The 24,987-nt window shown below is 37.5% G+C and overlaps 1 protein-coding gene across 1 annotated transcript; it reads right to left on the bottom strand.

Annotated features, from left to right (window-relative positions):
* Positions 1 to 741: 741 nt before the first annotated feature.
* col28a2b (collagen, type XXVIII, alpha 2b) lies at positions 742 to 20,429 on the bottom strand. The gene is made up of 34 exons (XM_043242979.1): positions 20,267 to 20,429; positions 18,713 to 19,266; positions 15,726 to 15,746; positions 15,533 to 15,592; positions 14,835 to 14,888; positions 14,715 to 14,759; positions 14,590 to 14,616; positions 14,092 to 14,136; positions 13,967 to 14,011; positions 13,815 to 13,868; positions 11,490 to 11,558; positions 11,335 to 11,403; positions 11,167 to 11,235; positions 10,449 to 10,517; positions 9,993 to 10,061; positions 9,846 to 9,914; positions 9,665 to 9,733; positions 8,844 to 8,915; positions 8,701 to 8,769; positions 8,446 to 8,517; positions 8,281 to 8,349; positions 7,631 to 7,699; positions 7,461 to 7,529; positions 7,273 to 7,341; positions 7,100 to 7,168; positions 5,867 to 5,935; positions 5,709 to 5,777; positions 5,546 to 5,626; positions 5,181 to 5,216; positions 5,053 to 5,089; positions 3,792 to 4,349; positions 2,694 to 2,917; positions 2,361 to 2,589; positions 742 to 1,318 (listed from the first exon to the last, which is right to left on the bottom strand). The coding sequence occupies exons 1-34, from the start codon at positions 20,427 to 20,429 to the stop codon at positions 1,110 to 1,112; spliced, it is 3,621 nt and encodes a 1,206-aa protein (XP_043098914.1). The 3' UTR covers positions 742 to 1,109.
* Between the last annotated feature and the right edge of the window lie 4,558 nt (positions 20,430 to 24,987).

Raw genomic sequence — 24,987 nt, 5'->3', positions numbered from 1 at the left:
TTCGTGCTATTTAATATAGTGTATTGACCATCATGAAAATGCAGGACTTTGTGGTTTTCCTTCCAAGTCTAAAGCAAACGGTTCTAGAATGATCTCAGGGCTCAGAGGAGAGTGCCAGTCACACTAGAGACACTAATACTAAAATTAAAACGGGCAGAAAGGTGTTGGGGGAAGGAGACGTGTAATTTAAGTCAAAGCATAAGGGACAGATGTGTGAGACTGTTAAAGAGGAAGCATGAGGACAAGCACGAGTGAAAAACACACCAGTTTAATTGATAAAGGTTAGTTGAGGTTTATTCAGCATTTAGGTTTTTATTTTAGTTTTGTTTTCTCAGAAGTTTGTGGTTGGTTATATTGGAGCCCTACTATTTTTAAACAAATCAAGGTATTTTGTGTGGTAATTTAAAAAAATGATTGCTTTTTTTGACATTTTACTTTAGTAATTAAGTAATCGCTAACATTAATAAAAATGGCACAACGCGGGTCATGCACTTTCAGGATTGCCATTGAGATGAATGGGAATGCTAAGGTGTTGCTTTCTCAGACGTCACAATATCAAGATCCGCACCTTAATTTCTCTCCAAGAGATGGCAGCGTGCAACCTCAAAGTCACCGCAGAACATCTGCCATGTTACCTCATTATAACCTGCACAAATCTATCTTGAGCTGAACATACGCTGACCATCTTGATTTGTTGACAGAGCGAGAGCCATGCCATTTATCCATGTACAAAATATTTTATTACAAAAAGCACAAGATACAAAATGATACTGACAACATTAGCTCTTACAGATTACATTTCATTCATTACATTAATGTTAATTCAAGAATGTTGTGTAACTATGACAGTGTACAATATTACAGTATTGCTTCTTCACAGTTCTGCATGAAAAGTACTGTGTGTATAAACTGGCTACTCTCAGTGAAATCTCCCGTCCTACCAATTTTTCACATACTTTGTGTATTTCAGTGCAGGTCCATCGTATTGGAGTGTGAGGAATTGAAGACAAAGGGAAAACTATCCCTAATGGATATCAGCCTCCTAAATGCAAATTAAAGAATGAAAAATTGTCACTATATGGAAGATATTTACTAAAGAAGAGTTCAGTTCAAATGTGTGTTTTACCTGCTCTCACAGCAACACATGTCTTTTTGCACTCTTCTTCCGTGTCAAAGCGGTTGCGGTTCCCGTCACAGCCTCCGTACCAGAACTGAGCGCAAGCGTTGGCCTGCCGGTCGTAGTACCAGCGGATGTTATAGTCCCGACAAGGGCCCTGATCCAGGAGCAGCTCACAACGGGGGTCCAGAGATACAACCTCTGGATAAAGATTCAAAAAAGGTTTACAATATTAACATATACACGTATTGCATATTACAAAATATACAGGTATTCCACTAGGTCATTTGCTTTTGTTATTAATGTGATTTTGTTTTGTTCATCGGATATTTCAATATAAGGTAATATAGGCAATTTGACCATCTGGAAAAGTGAATTTCACATCTGTGCTTCGAAAAGGTACAGGCCTATTGTTTGTATTGACATTTGGATAGATGGTTCATATAATAATCCATGCATTACCATAGCTTGAAATAAAGAATGATATTTTTAGACATTTTTATGTTTATAACTGATGTTCTATTTATTAATTTATCATTGAAATGAATCGTAAATATATATATACATATGCAATTTGGCATTTTAAAAAGTTTAGAAAATGCAAATTATTTAGATAAAAATGTGACATTTTAATTACATAATAATCTAGTGCTAATTTAAGTAAATTAATAAAAATAAAATAAAATAAAATAAAATATTCAGCCCATTCAAGTAACAGCTGAAGAACTGTCAAAAAGATAATTAATCAATCAAATATAATTAATCAAATTTAAAATACCAATATTAATGTGTTCTGTTGCAAGATTACATACTTGGGCATATTTTTTCGTCATTTATTGTTGAGCTATGAGTTCCTCACTACTTATTGTGAATGGGTGTCTCTTATTTTGCCTTATTTATTTTTCACTTTTAAATAGGCCTAAGTAAAAAATGCAAATAAAAAACATAACATGATTTATGCTTTATTTGCAGTCCTTTGTAGCATTTCTTCAGTGATTTTCAAGCAGAGAAAAATTAAATAAGCATCTATGAAATCAGCGATTTACAGAATGTTTTTATCTACACTACAATTCAAAAGTTTGTCCTTGTTACTGTGTGCATTCATGTAGTGAGTAATATTAATAAACTACGTGTACTTTACTACATGTTATTACAATAGCAAGTACATGCAATCAAGTAGACCTTAAAATAAAATGTTTTGAATAGCAGTGTACTAGTGTATTGATGAGTGTGTTATGAATACCTTTAGGTAATGGAGGTCGTGGTGCGGGTATATACCGCAATGAGGTTGACGTGTTCACAGTCGTTGATGTTGATGAAGACGTTGTTGTTGTTGATGATGATGATGATGATGTTGTCCCTGATGAAGGTCTGCTATGTGTGGATGTGTGGATGAAGGTTGGAGTATCTCCTCTGCCGCCGCTCTGCTCTGAAGTGTTTGTGTCTGGTGTCTCAGGTACGTGCTCAACCTCCTGAGAGGACATTAGCAATGCTAAAAAACTCAAAGTTGAGCACACATTTTTTATTTACTAAACCCGGGATAGCAAGAAAGCGTGGAGCCCATCAGTGCACTAACCTCGTGAACGTCTGGCCCAGCTGTTGGATCAGTGTTCATCCCAGAGTGTGTTCCTGTGCTCTCCCTGTGGACTTCATCTACACTAGTGCCGTAAGTGTACCTGCCGTTTCCATTGATGCGGTTGCCATTAATGCCATATCCGTTTTCAAAACCATTAATGCGACTGAAGATGAGCGCTCCATTTTCGTCCTCACAGAGCTGATTGACCAGTTTGGACTCCAGAGCTGTATAAGAGTGAATTAAAAGAGGAAAAAGCTGTATTATATATTCAATTCTACCCAAATGTAAATATCCGGGATTGATCTTTGTCCTTAAGAATATGAGTCATTTATGAACGTTCGTTATTGTTTTAAGTGAGTTTCTCAAAAATGCATTTAAGTCGCTCTCCGTTGGTCAAGTGATGAAATGTACATTTATAGAATAGCTCGTTATTGTATAAAAGCTGGTTTATTGAAATGCAGCTCGGATATCTTTTGTTTATATGCATGACAAATTTATTACTATTTATTAAATTCTAAACACAGGTGTTGTGATTATTGTCTCATCATTTAAAATGATGTTTTTCTGTTTCAATATACTTGAAAATATAATTTATTCCTTTGATGCAAGGTTGAATGTTCAGCAAGGATGTGATAAAAAGTGATAGTAAAGTCTTGGTAATGATGAACATATAAAGCGGTTTCTAAAAGTCGTTTATTAATTATTTGTAACGTATCAGTAATAAATCAAAGCTAAATTGAACTAAAAGCTTAATATATTCAGGAATCATAAAACATAACTGCTGCGCCTCCTGATCTGTTTTAGAGTTTTTAATCTTTAGATATTCTAAAGAGCTTTAGATGTTGATTTGCAGTAATGATTATGCAATATGCAAATATTTAGCATACTGACAAATACTGCAATTAATAATGAGTCGAGATAGATAAGGATGTTAAAAAGGCCCCTGCTGGCCGTAAACACACCATTTTTTGGTGAAAAAGTATTACGCATACCTCCTTATGTACAGCATTCAATATGAATCTTGCCATCACCAGAGAAGTGCATGTACATAAGTGCTATGTGCATGCATAGCATAAGTTTGAGAACTGAATCTATTACCTGGTAAGGTGTTGAAGTCGTCTATATAGAACATGTGCTCACTGTCAGGGTCCGATGCAATGAGATTGAGCTCCTGTAGGAACGCCTCCTGCGTCGGATCACTAATGTTAACAATCCCCACCGAGTACATCTCGATATTGGCAGCGTGCGCCTCCCTGACAGCGATTTCCAGCTTCACCGGCTCCCGTGTATCTGTTTGTCCGTCTGTGATGACGATGGCTACCTTCCTCACCCCGGTCCTCGCGCTGTAAAACGCCTCCTGGGTAGCTTTGCGGATGGCAGAGCCGGTGTAGGTGCCCTCGCCGATGTAGTGAACCCTTCGTATCGCTTGCTTGATGTCTTCTTTGGTCATGTAGCGAGCGAGGTTGAACTCAAGCTGGACCCCTAGGCTGTATAAAACGAGACCGACTCGGGTGGCATTGTGTCCCACGGTGAGTCTGTCGACTAGAGCGGCCACAAACTCTTTGATAATCTCAAAGTTATTAGGCCCGACGCTTTCAGAGCTGTCGATCACAAACACCAGCTCCATGGGACGCTCTTTACATTTGACTCCACAGCCTGAAAGACAGGACAGGACATTTAATGAACTGTAGGTTTGGGGTGAGTAATATTAATGCTTATATTTAGCATGGATGCATTAAATGGATTAAAAGTGACAGTTTAGATGATTATTTTAAAGTGTCCTTTTTACACGTTACACGTACTTGCTATTTTAATAACAATTAATTATGCATAATAGCATGCAAGTAACCCTAAACCAGTAATATTACTCACTACTGAAATGCATAGTTACTCAGTAACAAGGACACCTTAAAATAAAGTGTATGTTTTGAATTGTTTTTGAATGTTAAAAAGATTTCTTTCAAATCAGTGCTGTTCTTTTGAACCTTCTATTCATTCAAAAATACAGAGAAAATGTATCACATTTCCACAAAAACATGAGCTGTTTTTCAACATTGATAATAATCAGAAATGTTTCTTGAGCGGCAAAAATGATTTATAAAAGATCATGTGACACTGAAATAATGATGCTGAAAATACAGTTTTGTGTCACAGGAAAAAAAAAACGTTTTAAAATATATTACAATAGAAAAATGTTATTTCAAATCAAATAAATGCGTTCGTGTCATTTTGATGAATAAATGCAGTCAAAGTGAACATAAAATACATAAACTATTTTTTAAAAACCTCACCAACCCCCACCATTTTGAACAGTTGTATAAGGCAAATTATGTTCAAATGTAATGAGGGATATACGTACCACAAATCTCCCGGATCATTCTGATTATGACGTCCCTCTAAAAAACATAATTTGAGTTGATAAAATGCATATTAACAGAATATAATGGATCGAATGTTGACTATGATGTGAAAGACGTAAAAACTCACCGTTAATCCAGATTCTCCTTTGATTCCTGGCCTACCCTGAAACAAGTGAGTTAGGGAGTTATAATACGTCTCAACATACACATATGTTTGCTTTACATAACGAGAGCTCTTACTAATTTCTTTTTACTGCAATAGCTATAAACATCTGATTTTTGTATGCCTTTTATTAGAATGTGTATTTCATCGCATGCTACTGAACTACATTGGTTTTATTTTACTGCACCCCACCACATTTTACCAAATTACCTCTCTGCCTATTATTTTGGCTGCATCGTATATGAAGAAGAAACTCATATGCATTATGACCGATTTGAAATGCTTCACACGGGCCTCAGCTCTGTTAACGTTGAGGTTAGTTTACTAACTGTTTGTCCAGGAACGCCAGGATCTCCAATATCACCTTTAACCCCCTTCATCCCCCTCTCACCCTGACCTCCACGATCCCCCTGAAAAACACGAATGGTCTTCATATTAGCAAACTGTATGAATATTAAATCACAACGCAGGCTATATAACAAAACCTGAGACCTTTGACCCAGGCAATCCTTCTCCAGGAGGTCCTCTTGGCCCGCTCACGCCCTGTGACCCCTGATCACCCTGCAATAGTGTATAAGATTGTGCTGTTTGAGGTTTGAAAACACATATACACATATACTCTTTATGATTTGTGTTTGCCGCTGTCTCACCTTTGGACCCTGTAGGCCTTGTCCTGGTGACCCAGTCGGTCCGGGAGGTCCTGGTCTTCCCATGTTGCCCTGTTTTGTTCACAGACAGATTACTAACACAAATCAAAGGGGAAAATACATCCTGAATCATGGTGCTGGGATGAAAGCAGCACCGGAACATCTGGAATGAAGGTTAAGTTACTGGATTACATTATCTGGATTTGTTGGACATATGTAAAAGATTTGGAGCAGGTGTGTGTGTGTGTGTGTGTGTGTGTGTGTGTGTGTAATATACGATCAGGGATACAGTACAATGGTAAATGTGGTGTTAGGATGAAGTGGTAATTGATGAAGCCTTTGAGGAGTGGCATGTATTCCATTGGAAGTTCATTCAGGGAGACAGAATGCAGTACACGGATCACAGATAAAACAAGGAATACTTTACAGATAACATAAAAAAAGTTTATCCCAAAAATGTTTGGACACATACAGTAAGCCACACTTGTCTGATTATGTCAATGCATTAGATAAAAGGTCATATATATATATATATATATATATATATATATATATATATATATATATATATATATATATATATATATATATATAATTTCATGTTAATGAATTGTGCCCTATAGATTTGCACTATAAAAATATATAATACATGCTCAAACAATTAAATGTTTGTTGTAAAAATCTACATTAAAACAGGAAAATTGTGAAATATTATTACAATTTAAAACTTTTTTTTTTACTGTAATGTACTTTAAAATGTGATTTATTTCTGTGATCCAAGCTGGGTTTTCAGCATCATTACTCCAGTCACACGATCCTTTAGAAATCATTATAATGTGCCGATTTGCTGCTCAAGAAACATTTCTGATTATTATCAGTGTTTAAAATAATTTAACATTTTACATTTAACTTTTTTTGTTTCTCAGGGTTGATGATGAATAGAAAGTTCCAAATAAATAAAATGTTTTAGAAAATGATACACGTCCTCGTTTCCATTAATTTCATGTGTCTTTTCTAAACAGAAGTACTGATTTCTTCTAATAAGGACATTATGGTGATATTTTTATTCTGAAAACTGTTGGGGTGATTGTAAAGAATTTAAAATATGTTCTTTAACAAAAGCACAGAAATATTTCCTTGTTATGGTCAGGAGCTCTAATAAATCTGGTAAGACGGGTTAAATGACATTGACAAGGGCTTAAATAAGATATCATTAACACGTGTTTGGTGACATACAGCTGGTCCTTGTAGTCCTTCTCCTGGAGGTCCAGGTAGGCCCGGTAAACCTCTGAAGCCAATATCACCCTGAGACACAGTCATGATGAAATACTTGTGTTTACACCTCATTTTATGATAAGATTTTTATACAAGCGAGCTCTGCTTTGGGTAGCACGTAAGAACAGCCCTACCTTTGGTCCAGGTATTCCTATGCCCTCTGGACCAGGTTCTCCTGGAAGACCCTGAAGACCAGGAGGCCCCTGCGAACAAATAACACACACAGCAACATCAAAATATGACTTCAAGGTGAATTACAGTCTTTACAGAATGATGTTGTGATCACGAATGGTTTTAAATAACAGGCCTTTTTTTTACTCACTAAGGGACCAGGATAGCCGTCCCCTTTTGGTCCACTTAGACCAGGAGGACCTGGGTCACCACGATCACCCTAAAAACAAAACATGAGCAATCCGTTGATGTTTGATCAAGACAACAGATTAATAACATGTTATTTTTACAGTATTAACAATAATTAATAATTAAATTAACCTTTGGTCCAGGGAGTCCATATCCCGTCTCTCCTATCGGACCAGACGGACCTGGCGGGCCTGCGTCACCCTGCAATGAAGCGATGTGTTTTTACAGACATATTGTGCATTTAAAGGATTTTGGGCATATTTTGTGGAGTCCGATGTCAATATAACAGGATTTATATAGTGCTTTTTACAATGCAGATTATGTCAAAGCAGTTTATGGCTTGTTTCCACTGAGTGGTACGAGTCTAGACCCTAGATCCAGCTTGTGTTTCCACTGCTGTGCAGTCAATGACGTTTTTGTCAGGAAATAAAGACAAAAGCACACAAAGTCAGCGCTGTACTACAGTCAAGTTCAAATAAGTAGCTATATAAATTAAATATAACTTTGTGCTTAACCAGAATTATATGACCAGGAACAAATAAAACATGCATGAGACCTGAATGCCAAAACAAATTGTATCTCATGTTGGATCACTACAGAGACGTCAGAGACAGCGGCAAATGTGGGAAAGACTAGGCAGCTAGGCTAGCACTGAGCACCTGGATCTTTGAAATGGGCATAGGACATTTTTTGAATAGACGCTATCTTTATAAATAAACCGCAACGCTACACTTCAGCCAATAAACAGGCCAATTTCCAGACTACAACAGAAAAGCGGTTACCTTTGATCCTGTTATAGCACGTCCCGGGGGTCCAGGTAATCCCAGTCTTCCTGGGATGCCAGGCTCTCCCTATAAAGACATTAATACATTTGATATAATATGTTATATATCTATATAGCGAAAGACAAAATATTCCAGATTCACTGCTGAGAACTAAGTACTCACCTTCGACCCTGAGGGTCCGGCTATTCCCGGCGGCCCTGCTAACCCACGGATTCCCCGCTGACCCTGATCGCCCTAAACAACATTACATTAACAAAACACTATCAATAAGCATCTAGTTGGTGTTAACAGTTAAAAACCCCATTCTGACGCCATGTTTGACATGTATGGAAATCTCACACTCAAAACGTTCATTTGATAGATTTTTAAAATGATTTTATAACGATTAACATGTGAGAAAACATGAGAGAGAGATACTTTTTCACCCTGGATGCCCACTCCTGCTGCTCCTTCAAGGCCCCTCAGACCTTGGGTCCCTGGTTCTCCCTGAAATACACACAGTGATGAATATGTGTGTTAATGCTAAGTCTTGATTCAAGATACTGATGTGTGCCTAGTACCTTCTGTCCTGGAGCTCCATCTTCTCCTGGTAAACCTGGTAATCCTGATAACCCTGAAGAACCAGGTTCCCCCTAAATAGAATAATTCATATATTAATCATTAAAGTTATGGAAAAAAACGTTGTGCTAGTTTTATATGGTTTCTAGCTGGTCTAACGTGTATAATAATCGTCTAGTACAAAGTGGTCCAAGCTGATCAAAATGGATGATCAGCTTGGTTAACAGCTCATGTGTCCAGTTTTTAACCTAGTAGAGCATCTCGGTCAAGCTGGTTACCAGCAGCTATGACCTGGTGTCTTCATGGCTTAATGGCTTAACCATTTTAACCAGCAAAAACACTTTGATCAAAATGCCTAATCAGAAGGATTTTAAAGACTTTAGACATGTAACATTTATTTTATTATTAATTATATACAATTATAGTTTATGAATGAGCCTTTTTTTATTTTATTTTTATTTTTAAATTAAATAAATTTTTATATTGGCATTTAGGTTTAACTTCAGCTTGAGTTTTAGTTCAGCTTTAGTTTTTATTTATTTGCAGTTTTTTTTTTGTCTAAGATGTATTTTGTTTTATTTCAGCTTTGTTTTAATTAACAAAAATGGTTTAATTCTACTTAAAAGGTAACGTCAACATTTAACGCTGTTTGCAACCCATCTAACGTCCATACTTCTTATATCTTACGTACGTATCTTCAGCAAAATAGAATTTTAATAAGTGACCAACTTTTTTTGTCCGAATGAGCATGCACTGATGAATCATGCACAGCAGCAAGACAAAAGAGTGATTTCTGGTTTAACGTAAAGTAAAGATGACTTACTTTAGCTCCCGGTTCTCCTGCTCCTCTCTCCCCTGGTGCACCGCTCTCACCGGGTAAACCTTGATCACCCTTCAACAGCACATTTTTAAAGCATACAGATGATTTCTTCAGTTATAAGATGACATTCACCCAAGCCTTTTACTATTAGAAGATGAAACAGTGTTTATAGCATGACTCTTGCCTTTGGTCCAGGGTAGCCCTCACCCGGTGGGCCTCTGCTTCCCGGGGGTCCACGAGGTCCTTCCATACCCTAAAACAAACATATTCTACAATGCATGGATGTACAGCACATTTTTACGTCACGCTCATATCATAAGCTTGTCAGCACCTTCTCTCCTTGGATCCCTGCTCCAGGAAGCCCCACTGGTCCTTGAAGACCAGGAGGACCAATATCACCCTAAAGACAACAACACAAATATATTATTGCAGTTGCACACCTCAGAGTGAAACACATAAGCAAATCTGTCAGCTCAATCGAGTTATTAAAAGGATTTGGAGTGTGTAATAGATACAGCATTGATTTTCATATATGTCTTGACACAGGTTGCGTTGCATGCTGGGACAGGTTCCTTCACAAAGCCACAGAGAGTGGTATAATAAAGCAAATTATGTAAACAGTTACACCTGAAACGTTTCAGAGCTAAGAGCGTTTCTTTTCTCTTTTTTTAAGAAAACTAAACATCTATTATAGAGCAGCTTCAGGGTAGAAATCAAGCCACTCATGAGGTATGAGCTCAAAAAAGAAAAAAGAAACAATTTAATTTAATTGATCTGAATGTTTTACCTTGTCTCCTCTAATGCCAGGACCGACAAGTCCTCTGGGTCCTTTCTGCCCCTCCAGACCCCTCTCTCCCTGTAAAAGAAAGAAGTTTAAACTATCAGATGCTTTATACCGAGCTTTGCCATCCTATTTTCATATACTTTTGCTATTATTATTGAATGCCACAAAAATGTACAGGTCACGATTCACCCTAAGATGAGCCTAGTTCAGAAACATTAATACATTATGCATAACAGCTTCTCGAGAAAGTCTGAACATTAACTTAAATTTGAAAAGAAAATGCTATTTTAGTCTTTCTACTTCAAAATTTCATGCAAGCAATTTGAGTAAAACTGGCCACAAAGAGACACCTTCAACAATATTTTTTTCTATTGTGCATTATCTAGATATTTGCCAGGGAGATAAAATCTCATTGTGCACATTTTACTGAAAACACTTTAAGTTGCTTTGCATAAAAGCATCTGCCAAATAAATAAATATATCTGACATTTTTCAGATGCGGAGTCTATCAACAGCAAGATCGATTATGTTTTGAATAAAAACAGATAAAAAAAATGTTGGATGAATGGAGGTAAGAGGTCACGAAGTTTAGACATTTCAAAGGTTCTCTGATATAAACCATGCACACAACATAACTTGAATAAAAACACATTAAACCTCGTCATAACCTTGATCTGACTCGCACAAATGATGAACTGTGTGCAGTCAATGACGTGTTTACCTTTGATCCTGGTAAACCCTCTCCTGGAGGACCCTTCTCTCCTGGTAAACCCTGCGGCCCCTGTGAGCCCTTAAGAGAAAACACGATTATAGAAATGAATACGACAACTTCATTGTGTTCAGTGACAATTGCAATCTCTATTGGGCATGATCACTTGCATATCTTTACCGGTAGGCCCGGCATGCCAAGCCCAGGGGGCCCGGGAGGACCCATTCTGCCCTGAAAGCCCACATCACCCTACAGATTGAGAAAACATGCATGTTATGATCACAGATACGATTTCATTGGGTTCCTGATCTCAGAGTTTCCTTATAAAAGCCAACCTTTTGTCCAGGAAGCCCAAAGCCAGTCTCGCCCTGTATTCCTGGTGGTCCGGGAAAACCTCTCTCACCCTAAAGATGCAGAACCATTCAGAGCAATAATAGCAGTACTGAAGTCCAATCTGTGAACTCAATGCTCTCTACCCTATTGAAAAAGCAAGTATTAATGGTCCTGAACCATAAACCGCTGGTAAAATAAAGCCTTTTTTAAGACATTAACACCCAATGTCTATCTAGAACCAACCAATGCAGTCCCAGAATGCATCTTAGCTACTTTTACATAATTAAACCAATCAGGGTAAATATTCAACTGCAAAAAAATGGTAACTGTCTAAAAAACTCAAAACATGTTTTATTCAATATATCCTTATGTATTTGTATTATGCATTTATAAAACAATACCCAGCAATGCCTAGACAGAATACATAGATGGCTAATATTAGAGTAACTATAATTAAAATCTAAATGTTGAATATATTAAACAATGTTCATAGGGGCCGAATGTGCTTTGTGCTTTTCCACTGTGCTTGCTACAGAGACTGTTGCTTTCATGTTTCACAGTCTTGCATGACACCCCTTTCTAAACATGCAGTGCTCAAGTTAAAAGAAGTTCAGCTATTAAAGGTCTCAAGACCTTTCTCATTATGTTTTTGGAGCAACATGAAGATGAAGAGAGTATCACATTTACACATTTACATCTAAATGGTGATTAATGCACATGGAACGGATACCAAAATTTAAACTGCAGCAATAAACCGCTTATATCATCTGGATCCATTCAGATTCACTGAATATAAATTTGGTCTGCCTTGCTGTCAAACCTTAATATGTGTTAATATGGGCACTAAAATAAACACGTGCTGCTTTAAACAAGACGTAACCTCAAGGGAATGCTTTGAATAGCATCTGTTAAATGGAAAAATTACAATAAACAATAATGTTATAAAAATAATTTAATGACTATTAAGTACATGTCTGCATGCATTCATTGGGTAGATGCAACTGGGGGTCTTTGAAGACACATGGTTCATGACATATTTAAGCAAAGACCGCAATTACTGTTCAGACACATTAGGTAGAACACCTTCACCTGTCAAAGACAGAAATACTGATTTGTGGTGCGACACAAGCATGCAAGTCCAGACATTAATCTGTTGCTCAGATGACATCCATCAGTACAGGAAAAATGAACATTCCAGAAAAATAATTAAGTTCTGAGTTCTCTTTAGTAGCACACAGATGCGTATCAGCACTGATGGAGAACTAGACAAGATTTCTGAGAGTCAAAATTGAAAATTGAATTCTTTCCTAGAATGCTTTTAAAATCTTTTTAGCATGGCATTTAGCAAGCTCACAGAGGGCATTTAGGTCTGCAGAAATATTTCTATTACACAAGAGCACTGAAGAATGGGATTTGGTTGTCCCAAACATTCCCTACACACTTAAAAATTTTTTTTTTTTATTAGAATTTTATTAGATTTAACATTCATGGAACATTTCCACACAAAAGGTTCTTTAAATTGGAAAAAGGTGCATGATTATTAAAATGTACCTCTTTGCACTTTCCCCAACACTGTTTTTACGTGACTTACTGCACATTTTGCCACAGTTTTAAAGAGGAAAACACAGGCGCAATACGTGAACCCTGGCACATTTCTATTACGTTGCTATAGATTGCGGCAGTTGAGAATTTAAAAATCCGTGGACTGTTGCTAAAATGTAATGCTGTTAATCATGCTGGAAATATGCCCTACACCAACCCTAAACCTACCCGATAGTGCTAACAAATGTAAAACTGAAATAAAAGCTGTTTTGTCGAACCGTAGTTACATGGGATTTGAACCAGAGCTCGTCTCTCAAGTACGTCTCTGTACTCCGTGAGCTACCGGACAAACCTACCGTCTATGAAAACACATGGATTTGAAGCTGGATATGTGTGATGCTAAAGTTCAAATATCCCAGCATATTAATATTGTTTTGAAGTCATAACATTGTATTCTTCATGCAATTGTGCGAAAATGTAAATTTGTGTGAAAAGGAATAAAGGCGTTTTACTGTCTCTAGTGTTCATTTCTTTTGGAAACAGCAGTGCTATGTACTTGTTGTTAGGTATTTCGTGTCTCGCTTTGCATCATGTGACCAGACAGAAGAAAAAAGTTCACTAAATGGTTATTCGCAAGAAACCAAAATGCTTACTCCATGGCATCACTGTGCCTCTTTTGTAAACTTTATTTTGAAAAGTGTAATTGCCAACCAGCTTTCTGACAACAAAAAAATGCTGCTTTACAGTATTTAGAAAAAAAGCAGACATTGTTAAATCGAACTCACTTTTTTGCCTGGTTGGCCCTCAGGGCCAGCGTCTCCATGAGGTCCAGGCAAACCCTGCAGAGAAACATAACAGAGTAACAGACAGTAAACTACTAATGAAAAATGAAAAAATGCTGCTTTTTCATTTTGATAAATGAAGTTTAAAGACAAACCTGCAGTCCTCTGCTTCCTCTGATACCAGCTGGACCCTCCGGACCCTTTTAAATGATCCGATTCAGTCAGTTAAAAATATAGCATGTTACTGTAGATGAACATGTAGATCTGAAGGGTCACTCACTCTGTCTCCTTTGACTCCTGGTGGGCCACACTCCCCTCGCTCTCCCTAGAAATAATGTTTCAGTATATACACAAGACAATTTAAAAGTTTGCCCAATTTAAATGTAATTTTTTGAAAAATATATATTACTTTTGACAAATATGTTATACACTCAAATGAGATGAAGCAACGTCATATCAGTAGTCTAAAAAGCTGTTTTATTCTTAATAAATACATTTTTTTAAAGAGAAATTATACTATTTTGAATGAAATATCACAAATTAACATTTTCAAGCTTTGTAACATCAGTCAGTACAACACACACACAAACATTGCAAAGATTGCACGCAAGACATATATAACATTTGTATTTCTTTACATTTACACATTTGGCAGATGCTTTTATTCAAAGTGACTAAAATTGCATTTCAAGGTATACTTTTTTCTAATTCTAATCAAGATATGGCATTGCTAACACAGCCGATAATTAGTCAATTAGTCTGTGATGCGTAATTTCACCTTTTCTCCTTTGTATCCAGGTTTCCCCTAATGATTAACACAGAACACATGGTGAGAAAGAGCACGTACTCAAGCAGATGATGCCAAAATAGACTGACTTTAGGCCTGGTTCTGGACAGGCTCACCTCTGTCCCGTCTCGTCCGGGAGGACCGCTGAATCCGCTCTCTCCCTGCAACAAGATGTCACATTTTAGAGGGTAACACAAATTAATACTGACTAGGTTTTGATTTATAATAACTTGTACCTTATGTCCCGGGACTCCTTGACTTCCATCTTCTCCAGGACGACCCTTTTTACCCTGTGGTTCTCAGAGAAAGAGTGTTAACTTATTAATGATTCAGATTCTGCCTTGCATCATTCTGTCAACAGTGTCCAGACAAAGACATCATGTTAAAATCATATAATCGATGGGTGCAGAATTATTTATTTATACTTATGTGTTCCCATAGAAAATTCTTTGCAATAACATTTTTTTTTTAAATAGCGGTGGAGCACTTTTGCTTCAACATATGAATTATTTATTTTACAGCACTATTCAAGCAATGTCTTTCGACCCAATCGAATTGAGTGTGGCATCATCAAACTGCAAGAAGTCTATTTTAGGGAGCATTTTTATGATTCCTTTTTTCCTTTCCATTTGATGCTGCTTTCGGACGTTGACAGATATGATTATAAACTGTCACTGTATGGACGACAGCTGTGTGCATAGGCTACAAAAAATAAGTAACACAAAAATAATAGTGAACAGGTTTAATATGACATAAGCATGAATAATTATGTAATTATAAATTTCCTGCATCTTCAGCCAAAAAGGCCCCTTTGATCCGTCTGGTGGGTTTTTTTTCTTTAATAAAATATGTGGAAAGACTAAATCTAAATTATGCTTTTTTTTAAACACTGTGTAAGAGTCTAGAAAGGATTTTAAGAATGTGTGACACTTACAGGTGGTCCACTGGGTCCTCGCTCTCCTTTCTCACAAGTGCATTTTGGGGAAAGAGGGCACTGTTGGACACACACACACACACACACACACACACACACACACACACACACACACACACACACATTGTTTTAGTCACAACAAATAATGTCACTCATAAGTGTCTTAAATGAATTCTGTCAGACAAACACTTACCACTTCATTAGCCACCTCAGTCTAGAAGGAAATAAAAGTGAAAAATGTGAATTTACATGAAAAAATTACAAAAACACCTCATGTATATATGTATAAATGTCCAAACCAACTTTTAAAAAACTTAAAGTTCTCATACTTGGTCTCTTCTCAATACACAAAACTTTTTTTAGATGCTTCTCGTGCCAGGTTTAGTGCATAATATGCATATGCATAATAGATGCACGTGTGTTGAATGAGAAAAAGAGAAAGAGACGCATTTCAAACAGCATTCCTTGGTTGAAAGATCAAGTTCGAGGACAGTGATGATAGACAGATGCGGTAATCTGCGAATCCCCGGCCCTCAGAAGAACAAAGAAAATTTCATTGCAGCACATTAAGTCATTTTGTCTTGATTGCAAACAGCGCACACAGCTGACATAATGCCACAGCGGAAAGATGCATGTCTTATTTAAGCGGAAACCTTGTGCGACGAGCAACATCACGCTTAGCTTGCATGAGCAGCTGATTAACAGATGACACTACAGCAGATGAGACAGTCGAGCAGCAGGGAAGATGACAATGCTGCATGCGATTTGAATGCTCCTGGCCTGCGATTAAAGCTCCTGATTGTGCTTTTCTTGTCTCATTGACGAGCACCTGCATCAACAGTCGTCCCAGAGCAGCTAGCGTGCAGAAGGCTGTGTAAGATATTCATCCTGCATGCAGGATCATGCTGCTCATACTACCCTAAAGCTCTGACCCAGCACAAAGTCAATGAGAAACAGATGTTCACTGCGCAAATACTGCAACCCGCTAACTGTTATTTTGCTCGAAATCCAGTGGACTAACTAATTCACACCAGCTTAAGGTGGTCAAACTGGTCAAGCAGACCCACCAGATCTACCTTTTTCGGTAACACTATATTTTTACACCTTATTAGCATGCATATCATTACAATATTATCCATTTATTATTGCTAATTAGAGCCTTATTCTACATGACCTTATTCTACGTCTCTAATCCTACCCAATACCTAAACTTAACAACTGTAGAAAATACCTTTATATAGCTTATATAAAGACAGAGAAATATTTAGATCCCATAATATTTGGCAACTTTCTTAATTCTTATTTTTAAGAGAAATTTTGCAAATCCAGCCCCAGGTAAATCTGGACAAAGCCATCAGTTTAAAACACTAAAACCAGTTTTGTCCGGTCTGAAACACTTAAAACCACCAAACGGTGTATTTGTGTCAGGTGTGATGTCTCAGGCTTGGCTGCCTCTCCTGTGATCTGCTGTTTTCTGTTATCAGAGAAGCACAAGGGAACCTCTAGCAGGAGACGGCAGCGCTGGATAACCTATCCAGTCGTAAATGTTTCCCGGGCCATGTGCAGATGCTGTGTGCTGTGAGAGACTGAGGTCAGCTCACCACATTAAAGACATTATACAAGTTTTAACTCCAGACACACTAAGATCCAACATTCCTGTCTTCTAATAGGAAACTATGCTAAACCATTAGCCAAAGCCACAAGAAACTGTTGAAGGATTTTTAATAAAACTGTGATGAAATAGATGAATGTATGCTCTAAGACAAACAGAGATGGATCTTATGGACTGTGAGACACACAGGTATTGGCGCCAAGCATTTTTTTTGTTGCAGACATGCTTTGAATCACTTTCATCAGGCAACAAAGAGAAAACGGGTTCAGGAAATCACCAAGATGGACTTCAACGAGAACTTCAACGCTCTAATACTTCTCAAATCACCTTCAGGGGTTTTGATCTCGAGGTAAGGTGTGCTTAAGAAAGCATTTACTCACTATGCCCTTAATGCCCTGTCGAAGGAATTCATAATTAACTTGTTCCATGTCCTCGGGACAGATACAGAGATAAGGCGGCCCATTTTCCATAACTGCATGAAGGGTGTTCTCAGTAGCACAAACCCCGACACACATGCCCTGCTTAATCTGAGATCCCTAAAGAGATATAAATCCTTCATTTGGGTCTTCACAAGCATATGACCATCAGAATTTGCGCACTTCAAAGTGGCTCCCTGAGAACCAGAAATTTGTTTTCACAGCTCTTGTCTTAACACGGCCACCTTAAACTTCCTTGTTTGGACAATCCTGAGAGGAGTTTTATGGGTTAGCAGTTCCTCTTTCATGACATGTTTCTTGAAACATTCCTCAGGAGAAATGAAAATAGGCACAAATCAGGCAACAGCTAATTTTCAAAGAACTATAAAATGAGTGAGGATTGCTGTTCAGAATTTAAAAAGCAAATTGAGTTTATATTGAGAGACTTCAAGTTTTTTGTAAAAGTCACTGGCACCAGTTGCCTCTGTGGTCAGTTTAAGATCAGTAGAATTATACTACATGACTTTTGCACAGATTTTTGCTCCACTCTTTAGTCAAAGTCTTCAGATGTTGCATTTTGGTGAATGGTCCCTTAGTGTGTCATCCTTAGTCTTTTAGTGTATGATGCCCACCCTGTTGAGAAAAGCAGCATATGCTGGTTAGGTATGTTTTTGAAGCATGGTTTTGAGCTGGTCATAAACCGGTTTAAGCTGGTCGTAAGCAGCTATCTCCTGCGCAGGACCACCTTAGGACCAGTCCATGACCTGAGGAAACCAACATTTGACTGGCTTAAAACAGCTCCAGACCAGCTTAAACCAACTCAAACATGCCTCAAAACATACGTAACCAGCATTTGATGTTTTTTTTAGCAAGTGTATGATGCCTAGTCTCTTAAATCCTATTTTGAAAATTGTGTGGAGCATTCCATCCTTTAGGTAAATGGATCATTCAAATTCTGTCATGACTTTAGTATACCTTTAGAGCACAAATCTGAGATTTCCGTTTCTGATTTTCTGATGAGCTTTGTGAAGCGAAAAAGTGATAGTAGAGTAGAACATTTTTTGTCCAATAAATTTTCATTAAAATATCAGTTGGGGTTGAGTTCATGAGGTTGAGTAGGTGATGACAGAATTATGGGATTGCACTACTTACAATCTCTTTGATGATCTTGTCCACGACGCCCTTGTCCTGGAGGTTGTGCACGTAGCGGGCGGCCGGAGGACTGGCCAGGAGCCGCAGCTGATCCATATTTGCACCCGATGTTAGGCCTACTGTGAAGAACTTAATCCCTTGGTTCTTAGCGTCAGCCAAAGCAGAGAAGATATCGGGATTCTTGGGATGCGACTCGCCGCCGTACAGCAGAACGGCCAGCTTCATGCTGTCAGGGCCAGACTCGTTCAGGTAGATGCGTGTGAGGTTGGTGATGGCGTAGGTGGTGTAGGTACCGTGCCCTATGTAGAGCATGGGCTCGATGTGATCCTGGAAGTTGGGTACGCCCCTCCAATCGTCGAAGGACTGTTCGATGATCACGTGACTGCTGTACTGAAGGAGAGCGATTCTGAATTTCAAGGCCTGTCCAGTTTGGAGACGGATGTTTTGCATCCAGCTAACGAGTTCAGAAACAAAACGCTTCTCTTCAGCATGGTTGCCTTTGGCGCTTTCTGAACTGTCCACCAGAAATGCCAGGTTCAGATTACAGTTCACATCTGAAAGATGGAGCAAAGCACAAAAACATTATACACTGATACCAAAGATAGAAATTCAAATCATTCTGGTGTCAGGTTGATTTGGGTTTTGTAGTGTTTTACTGTGTTTTTCGCATTTTGTGAAGCTTACTGCTGAACTGTCATTCTTCAAAAACTCTCATTGTGGTCCACAGAAAAAAAATAACAACAGGCATACATTACATAGGCTCATTATTGTTAACAAAAAACTAAATGCATTTTTATATTAAAACTAAAAAAAGATTTAGATGTACTAAAATACATTAAAAACAAAAATAAATGTTTAGGATGACCTTAGACTATAAAAATCTAAATTTTTTCAAAATATTGACAAAACCTACAATAGCAAATCAGTGATATTAAACTAACACTGCAGCATAGTATTTTGGGAAAATATTTTTGTTTAATATATTTGGTTAAAATATTTATTTAAGTTAGATTCGAAATATCAAAGTGACAAAAATGCTGATTTATTACACTAAAATACAGTGACTTCTATCTGACTGTAATCCTTTTATAACAGCTTAGGAAATACATAAATAACGCAAAGTACAAAAAAAGTAAAGGTAATAGTAAATGAGAACCGGCTGAAATGACCCCAGTCTCCAGTAAATCATATTTATGGTGAAGAAGAAACATGTCAAAGAGGAAATCTGCCCCAGGACAGCGAGCAGAGTTTAAATCGAATTCATAAGCCCCTACTTCAACAAACTCCACCTATTATGAACTTTTCTTGCTCTCGCTAAGTATTTAAATCGGTTTCATTTATTTAAAAATATCATAATCAACCATGCCCTGGCCCTGTCTGAAAGAGGCATGAATGAAATCTGTTGATCTCATACCACCTGGACCAAAACCTCATATGTGCTTAGTTGAAGCCAAACAGGGTTTTTGAATATAAAAGCCAAGGCAAATAAAGCACTTTACAAGCCATCTGCTTACTATGTTTGCTGTGTTCAGCCGAACGGCAAGAAATGTTTACCATTGTTTTTTGGGATGACATTAGAGGTGTTTCGTTTGTTTTTGCTTCGTCCGTTTTTCTTGTCTTGTAAATCATCATCAGCATCGTCAAGTTTGCCCAGCTGAGCCGAAACAAGCTGCACTCCTAACAGCAAAACCAGCCATCTTACACACAGCCGTATCATCACTACAGGAGAGAAATAAACATATGCCAACACAGGTAACCGTGCTCAAAAACATCCGGCTCATTTCTTCATTCAAAGCATGCAACCACCTGAAACTAACCTGTTAACATTTGACATTTCGCATTTCAATGGTGTAATCGCAAAAAAAGTGTCATATACAATATATTAATGACTTTCAACAGCTAATGCAAGCAAAATGTGCACTTACTGTGTGAAGCAGCTCTGATTTCTGTACAGTACAGGCTTGAGTCCAACCAAAGATCAGCAGCTGAAAGATGAAGATCAGAAGCTCGTGACAGTGTTCGCAGCCGCTTCTCTGTGTGAGATCCACATGCAATAAAGAGATGCCATACAGAATGACCGAGAACCTTTGGATATGTGTGGAGACTGCATGGGTTTGCTGTAAAAGACAAGAAATGTTATAATGTGCATCGGCTCCATTCAAGTGAGCCATCTGCTGCCCTCCAGAGGAACACCAATAACCAGAGCTCTTTACACGAATACGCCCATTTTAACAATTACTGCATAATATATAATATGCATGGCTGTGCATGAATGCAACGAAGAATGCAATAATTCTCAAAGCATGTGCAGTAGTTCTCATTTTCAAACAATATAATGCACTTTATTACTGCAACTTTGTCATAGCGTAATAATCTTAATTTAGATAAGATTATTCGCATACATTAAAAATGCACATTACTTTGCTCTGTTAAGCATTATTTGTTACGGTTAAAGTTGAAAGCACGTTAAAGGAAGAGATCATCCGAAAATGTTTATGTAATTAAGTATTGCTCAACGCTGGTTCCTCTGACAGTCAGGGAATGGGTATCATCAGAACGGGTCCAAACTGAGTGAAAATGAGACTCCAAAGCATTTTTTAACTACAAAAACTGCTTATTTCAGCTAAGTTAGATGTTCTCTATTAATAATATTTCTTTTTCAGTGAAAATGGCATTTTCATGCACAGATCAAGCGTGATGGACAATAGCAGATGGACTATTTCACTGAATGAAGCATTATTGCATTAAGCATTAAGCATTATTGCAGCATTAGCTGATGGACTGCACTGGTGTGGATTATTGTGATGTTTTTATCAGATGTGTGGACTCTCATTCTGACGGCACCCATTCACTGCAAAGAACTCATTGGCGAGTAAGTGATGGAGTATAATTTTTTTTTCCAAATTGAAGAAACAAGCTCATCCACATCTTGGATTTTCTGAAAGTGAGTACATTTTTTCAACAAATCTTCATTTTTGGGTGATCATCATTATAATGGATTCACACAGCTCATTATCTTTTACTATAATTCTTAAATCTGATACAAATTCTTTCTAGCTTGTTGAAAAAAACGGCATGACAGCTGGTTTGAGCTGGTTAAAGCTGGTCCTGAAACTGTGGCTAAAGGTACCTCTGAAGATCATGAGAAGCACAACAATAATTGTTTCACATGCCAGGAATGTAAATGCACTTGTACATCCTGAATACACTCCGAAGACTTTGTGCATTTCTTGTGTGTGTGTGTGTGTGTGTGTGTGTGTGTGTGTGTGTGTGTGTGTGTGTGTGTGTGTGTGTGTGAGTTGGCAATTGTGGTTTATGGGGATAACAGAAGTATTACAATTTGAAGATGGTTTATGAGGACACTGTCAATGTCCTTATAATTCAAAAGGCTTAAAAAACTAACTAAGTAGTGTTTTTTTGGAAAATCTAAAAATGGCTGTAGTTTCCTGTAATTGGTAAGTTTAGGTGTAGGCAATCCAAAGAATTAATTTTGACCCTAAACCCCTGAGTAATGTCTGAAATCTGAGGAAATGATAGATGAATGACACTGATGTACAAGCACCAGACACTGATTGTAAGCCTAACCTACACAAAAACTATCAAATGGTTCTTCAGATCTGATTGGTTAATCTCAGTGTTGTTCCAGAAACACATCTAACTATCAAAATCAGGTTCTGCTTAGGACAAATGCACACACAGTTTGTACGGTATAAAAACCATTACACCTGTGGAGAGTCCTCATAAACCACAAATGCCAACATGTGTGTGTGTGTGTGTGTGTGTGTGTGTGTGTGTGTGCGTGTGTGTGTGTGCGTGTGCTTTCCATAACTCTGGACTGTTTTGTAGAAATGGCCATTAGATTTCTAAGAGGTGAATTAATTCTTTAATTAATCTATATCTGACATTTACCAACTAAACATTTCAGCTGTTAGGTTCATTTATGATTTTAAATGAACAAAAGTTTAACCTTTTAATGATTTCGTATTTAAAAAACTTTTAACTCAAATAATTACCGTAGGCATTAGCCGTGTCTGATTCATGTAAAATCTCCAGCATGGATGTCCTGCCCTGCTGTGATATACAGCTACATGCCTCGTACATCAGCATGCTGCGCAGAAACACCTCAGCACTGTACACCAATGAATGTACTGAAACATCAGAGCGTGTGGTGTTCAAAGCACGCCAGGCAGTAAAAAAAACAGTAAAACACGGGAATCTGAGCAGAAACATAAATTTTGTTTCATTCCAGTGATGACGACAGGGCATAAAGTGAACAGCGCTGGAAAGAATCAGGATAAGACCTTTCTCAGAGACGTTCTCCAAGAACTGGACTTCACGCAGAGCTGCACGAATGCAGTATTTAAACTATCCATACATGCCTAGCGAACATAGTTGTAAAAATATGAAAAGTGCACCTTATTTCATTGTTCTGGTTCAAACTGGAAGCCCAGTATAACCTCTGTAAATGTCTGATCTGTTAATGCTCCCACAGTCACAATCTAATCTTGCAGAAAAGGCCAGCACACCAGTCAAAATTAGTCAAACCTTAGTCAAAATAAAACAATCCCTCAGTAAAACTGATTTTTTTCCCAGTTACAATAGTGTTGGAAATAGTGTTCCTTTTCCAACTCGTCTTTTCTGCAGCTGGATTCTTGTTGTTTAGACGTGTGTGTGTGTGTGTGTGTGTGATTTTTTTGACTAGCAGAAATGCAACAAGATCTGCATTGAAATTAAAATGATTAATTAACATTTTAGTAATTCGAAATCATTCTCCATAATTGATTTAATCTAAAAAAGCATATCGACTTAATTGAATTTAATGAACATTTTAGTAGTCAAATTTAAGAAATGCAATGCAAACTAATCAAAATGAATCTCAAAACAGCTAGAAATGACGAGTAATTGCAAATGCAAGTTACAGTTAATTTTCACCAGCTGAAGTTGCATTACTGTGCAACTAGTAATACTGCATCATTAAAAGTCCATCATCATCCTCACACCGATCTCTGGACATCTTTAGGGCTTCATACACACGGTGAAGTCAGAAACAGCTGAATAAAAATCAGTCAGGTTCATCATATATCAGCATATGGGACTATAGCGTTGTTTTAATTAAATACTTTGAGCTCTTTAAAGTTGCGTAGCATCACACACAGCATTATCTCTGATAATATAAGGAGTAAGCTGAAAAAGAAATGATGTCCTACCACTGTGCACATCTGAAAATACACAAAGGAAATTCAATTGCTTTTGTATTGTCCAAATGCAGAGAACTGATATCTCTTTTTATGAGGAAATGTACAGTAGCTGTAGCCTGGAGGACCAATAAATGAGACAACATCTCAATAAACCAGAGATCCTGTCAGTGCCATGTGCTCTGCCTGAGGATCCACAGCTGATCCTCGTGCCGTAAGCAACTGTACCGCTTATGTTCAGATCCATTATAAAACTTGATGAGCATGCCATCATGGTATGAGAAGAGCAGACTAGACACGAGAGAGGTCCTAAATCAAATCTGCATAGTTTCAATGTGATTTGAACTGATGATTTGTCAGGTGTTAAGATGAGGGCTGATATTTGAAAGAGGACACCTATTGGTGAGAGAACTCATAGATGAACATTTTTAGTCTCAGCGGCGTAGGCCTATAAGAATAGCGCGTTTTTGGGCAATCTTTTCCCTCCTGAAAAGTTATAAAAACTTGAATAAATTTCACCACGTCTCAAATTCATGAAGTTAGCAGTAGTGTTAGAAATACGAATTTGAGAGTAAGACAAAAACAAACAGACAAAAAAACAACGACTCGCTCACAGCATTTTATGTAGCTTAACTATACACAATTATAATTTCACATTTATGTCATACTTTGGCATATTTCAAGGTATTGTTTAATCGTAAAATGTTTATTTTTTCCCAACTTGTCACTGTTTATTCACAAAATAAACACAAATTTTGTATTTAGCCAAAAAAAAAAAAAAAAAAAAAATAACAGCATAGATCGCTTACCTAGTTTGCTTCATATACAGAATATCACATGAAGGATCAAAAATATATGCATATGAAACAGTGCAAGAGGACCAGCAGAGGGCAGCAAAACCATGTGATTTTACATTAAATGTTCTGTATTGAGCCTGTACTGTAAATCGCTTATGTAGACATGAAACTAGTCAGTTACATAAACCCGTGCATTGGCCTCCACATTTCCAAACATCTGATTCCTAGCATCCTCTGACCTCTGATGCATCTCCCTGAAGAGCAACACCTGGACACACAAACA

Source organism: Puntigrus tetrazona, chromosome 6 (genome assembly GCF_018831695.1).
Source record: "Puntigrus tetrazona isolate hp1 chromosome 6, ASM1883169v1, whole genome shotgun sequence".
Lineage (NCBI taxonomy): Eukaryota > Metazoa > Chordata > Actinopteri > Cypriniformes > Cyprinidae > Puntigrus > Puntigrus tetrazona.
The sequence above is the reverse complement of the archived record's forward strand: the minus strand, read 5'-3'. Positions and strand labels throughout refer to the sequence as shown.

Bases quoted from the DNA above. Each gene is read 5' to 3' on its own strand.
- col28a2b (XM_043242979.1), bottom strand. From the start codon at position 20,429: ATGATACGGCTGTGTGTAAGATGGCTGGTTTTGCTGTTAGGAGTGCAG. The intron at 9,734-9,845 runs GCAAGAGTCATG...GTGCTGTTGAAG, and splicing joins AGGGCTACCCTGGACCAAAG to GGTGATCAAGGTTTACCCGG. The intron at 8,518-8,700 runs GTATCTCTCTCT...AATGTTGTTTAG, and splicing joins TGGGCATCCAGGGTGAAAAA to GGCGATCAGGGTCAGCGGGG.